This window comes from Zeus faber (genome assembly GCF_960531495.2).
Source record: "Zeus faber genome assembly, chromosome: 20".
NCBI lineage: Eukaryota > Metazoa > Chordata > Actinopteri > Zeiformes > Zeidae > Zeus > Zeus faber.
The window spans coordinates 17,139,007-17,142,906 of NC_137207.1; the positions used below are offsets into that span (position 1 = coordinate 17,139,007).

General features: G+C 49.1%; 1 protein-coding gene across 1 annotated transcript in view; it reads left to right on the forward strand.

The window, feature by feature from the left end:
- Window positions 1-273: 273 nt before the first annotated feature.
- LOC307245390 (synaptopodin 2-like protein) overlaps window positions 274-3,900 on the forward strand; it is an 11,401-nt gene continuing 7,774 nt past the window's right edge. Inside the window, exons 1-3 of the mRNA XM_080020951.1 lie at window positions 274-464; window positions 3,370-3,521; window positions 3,633-3,887. Of these exons, the coding sequence (XP_079877077.1) occupies window positions 363-464; window positions 3,370-3,521; window positions 3,633-3,887 (509 nt within the window). The 5' untranslated portion in view covers window positions 274-362. The remainder of the gene's footprint in view (window positions 465-3,369; window positions 3,522-3,632; window positions 3,888-3,900) is intronic.

Here is a 3,900-nt window from a genome sequence, read left to right on the forward strand (position 1 = left end):
GGGGCCAGGGCACACCCATGCACCGCGCACACACACATGCACGCACACACACACACACTCATGGAGACTTGTCTCTCTCGCCCCTCAATGTTGCACCCGCCGACACAGCATTCCACTATGAGTGGACGGAAAGCAGCCACCCCTCACCCGGCACAGTCGCTAGATGAAAGCTAAATGTAGCACACACACACAAATCACACACACACACACACACACACACACACACACACACACACACACACACACACACACACACACACACACACACACCACAGATATTCATTGTCTCTCGTTGCTCTGAAGGAGAGAGGAGTGAGACGTACACGCTCCGTCGGTCAGAGGCCCAGCTCAAAGCGGTCAGGATGGTGGCGGAGGAAGTGGTGGTGTCCCTGTCCGGAGGAGCCCCCTGGGGCTTCAGGCTGCAGGGGGGAGCTGAGCACCACAAGCCCCTCCAGGTGGCCAAGGTACGGGGGGAGATTGGGTGTGGAGAAGAGTATGGTAGCAGGAAAGTTGTGTGAGGCTCTGAGGCTTCAGTTCCTGTTTGTTCTTTGGTTCTTTGGTTTGGTTTGAATCGTCGTCACCTGTCATACACATAGATTTAGACTGGGATGGATTTTAAGGCACCTTCGGGTTTCCGGAGACTTGTGATGAGACTGTAAAGTCTGTCATGTTTTTCTGTCTATGCTGTGTCTCAAATTAGGGATGTGTTTGTGGGTTGGCGCTGATATTAGGTTGCATATGTAGTATGTTGATAACTCCGAAATGTCCCTTTGCGATTGGTGGTTTGTCTGGTTTACACCGGCAACTTCGATCAACCACGCGCGCGCGTGTGTGTGTGTGTGTGTGTGTGTGTGTGTGTGTGTGTGTGTGTGTGTGTGGTGGAGATTTGGAGCTTGCCGAAGAACATTCATTTTTTTCGTATTTGTCACCAAAGCATGTGCTAACTCCAGTTCGTTAGGAACTCTAGAGATTAGATTATTCTTATTCTAGATATACGTATATTCGTCCAGAGGATATTTTTTTTTACATCTATCCTTTAATTTGTTGACAGCTCTGAATGGCCTTCTAATTAGAAAGGCTATTCTGGAAAGGAAGAATGTGCTGCACTGTCCCAACTGGCTTAGGAGATGGAGATGGAGAGAGTGGACCACTATGCACCCAACATATGAGAGCAGATATGGCCACCGTACATGTGTATGTGTGTGTGCGTGTGTGTATGTGTGTGCGCGTGCGTGCGTGTGTGGATGTGTGTGTGTGTGTGTGTGTGTGTGTGTGTGTGTGTGAATGCCTGTTCAAAACCCCCTTTTTTTTATTATGCTCTGTGAGAACGTGTGTGTGTGTGTGTGTGTGTGTGTGTGTGTGTGTGTGTGTGTGTGTGTGTGTGTGTGTGTGTGTGTGTGAATGCCTCAGATAAGCCCGCTTGAACAAGAGGATCAGAATAGCTCATTTAAGAGGAGCTGGAAGCCGCACACGGAAAAAAGGATCTCTCTATCTCTATCTCTCTCTCTCTATCTCTTTCTCTTTCTCTTTCTCTCTTACAAAGTCACACACGTTCGCACTTGAACAGAAACCTCGCACTTTCCCAGTTCTAAAGACGTTTTTCCTAATAATGCTATGAGTAAGTCCTCTGAGCTTCTGCTCCTAGCGGCTCCGTTTGTCTGAGGTCTGTCCAGGAATGTGGTTAATTTTCCTGCTCGGTTTTATTTTGGGTGTGCGGGGAACACATGGTGAATGACAAGCATGCTGCAAGTTCAGAGCGGTGAGGCAGCTGTTCAAAACCCCTTTTTTTTATTATGCTCTGTGAGAATGTGTCTGTGTGTTTGTGTGTGTGTGTGTGTGTGTGTGTGTGTGTGTGTGTGTGTGTGTGCGTGTGTGCGTATGTGCGTGAGTGCACATGTGAAGGCACAGGCATGTTTGGGCATGTGTGTATACAATCATACAAATCCGGTGAGTGAATAGGGAGGGTTATTAGGTCAAGAGGCGTGGATATATAGAGAAGCTGTATCTTCCAAGTAGTTGTGGGAACACACAACCCACCACTCAACAAATTCGCCAATCATGATAAGAGTCTATTAATGCGTGTTTGTGTGTGTGTGTGTGCGCTCGCGTCTGTGTGTGCGTATCCGTGTGTGTGTGTGTGTGTGTGTGTGAGTGAGAGAGAGAGAGAGAGAGAGAGAGAGAGAGAGAGAGAGAGAGCGAGATTAAAAAAACCTGCAGAGAGTCTTATCTGCCTGAATTAGGGGCTACAGGAGTCTCATGTACCAGAATATACTCTGGTTTAATCACGTCCCACAGACATACTTCCTGAAGGATCCTGTGACATCATGTCTGAGCTCCGCCTCCAACAATAATAGCCTCTTGACTTCACAAGCTATTCTGACGCGGGGTGCTTGGCATGAGCGGGTCGGGTCGGCTTTATTTGGTTCAGACCCGGAGAGTGGTGTCAGTCTCACGGATGTCACTCGGCGGCGGAGGGCTAGAAAATGATTGAATTTCTGGCTGTACTGGCAATGGGCACGCTTGCCAAATGCAATATGGGCCCCTCGAGTTGACAGGAAGTAGGTCAAAATACTGTTCCCATCTGTCTGGCTTTTTAAGACCAGGTCACAGGGCTGATGAACTGGTTACTGGAAATTATTAGTTTTTTGTTTGGATTAAAATTTGCCCTGACTGTACATTATATAGGATAATGTATAGCCAGTCGGTGATTATTGCAAAATAATCCCAGACAGGATGATCAGGATCCCAACAGCAAGTGGGAAGGTCATTATTAACAGATCAACTGCCATTATTCAGAAATAACTGACTGACTGACTTTATTGATTAATCAGAATCAAGTGTTTTACAGAGACGTGTGTGTTTTGGGGGCAACATCTGCCAGTCCATTTTCATCTTTGGTGATCCATGACGAGCTTGATTAGTTAAGCAAAGCCCGCCTCCGTAGTTAAAAACGGTCCAATGCATCCGCGCTCATGAGGCGACCAGGTCACCCGCAGAGGTCTTGGCTCCTGATAGCTTCACCGAGAAGACGTTGGAGGTCGAATGTCACGCCAGAGGCTCTCGAGTAGCTGCTTTCTTGTAAGTTGGAACATGGTACCATATCCCCACAAGTGTTCAAAAACTGTAGCCTCGGGACCCCGTCCGGGAAGTAAAACATGGTTTCTGGCCATGGAAAAGGTGGAAAATCCAGAGTTCAGAAAGTAAAATCCCACTCAAGGTCAACCATGTGGATTTTCTAATTAGAATCAACCCAGAGGAACGACTAATTGATCAGTGCAAAAGGTGGAGCAAAAAAAACACGGCAGGCCAAATTTATTGGCTGCGCTACATCTATATTAAATTGTAGTATTAACCTTTGCGTTTGGGCAGGTGCGCCGGCGCAGCAAAGCGTGCCGGGCCGGCTTGAAAGAGGACGACGAGCTGGTTGCCATTGACAACCATGTGTGCACGGAGATCAGCCACGCTCAGGCCATGAGCCTCATCGACAGCCAAAGAACTATACTTCACCTGAAGGTCAAGAGGTCAGAGCATGCCCAAAAACACTGATCTACTCCCGTGCAGTCATGTTCCACATCCAACTGCAAAAATTATTGTCTTCTCAATGTATTCATTATTATTATTTTTTTTTTCAGGTCACCCTCTCTTCACATCTCCTCGCCCCCTGCCGCCTCCCTGCCTTCCCGCCACCCGCCCTCTCTTCTCTCCCCCCCTGGGGGGGGCGGGGGCATCACCTCCCCTCCAGACAGCGAGGCGTACTATGGCGAGACGGACAGCGACGCCGACACGCAGACCCACGCGCAGCGCCGCCAGCGGAGGACGCCGCCGCACGCACGCTCGCCCGCTCGCCACGACAGCCGCGAAGAGGAGGAGACTTCTGGGATGAGCGGGTGGGAGAGAACG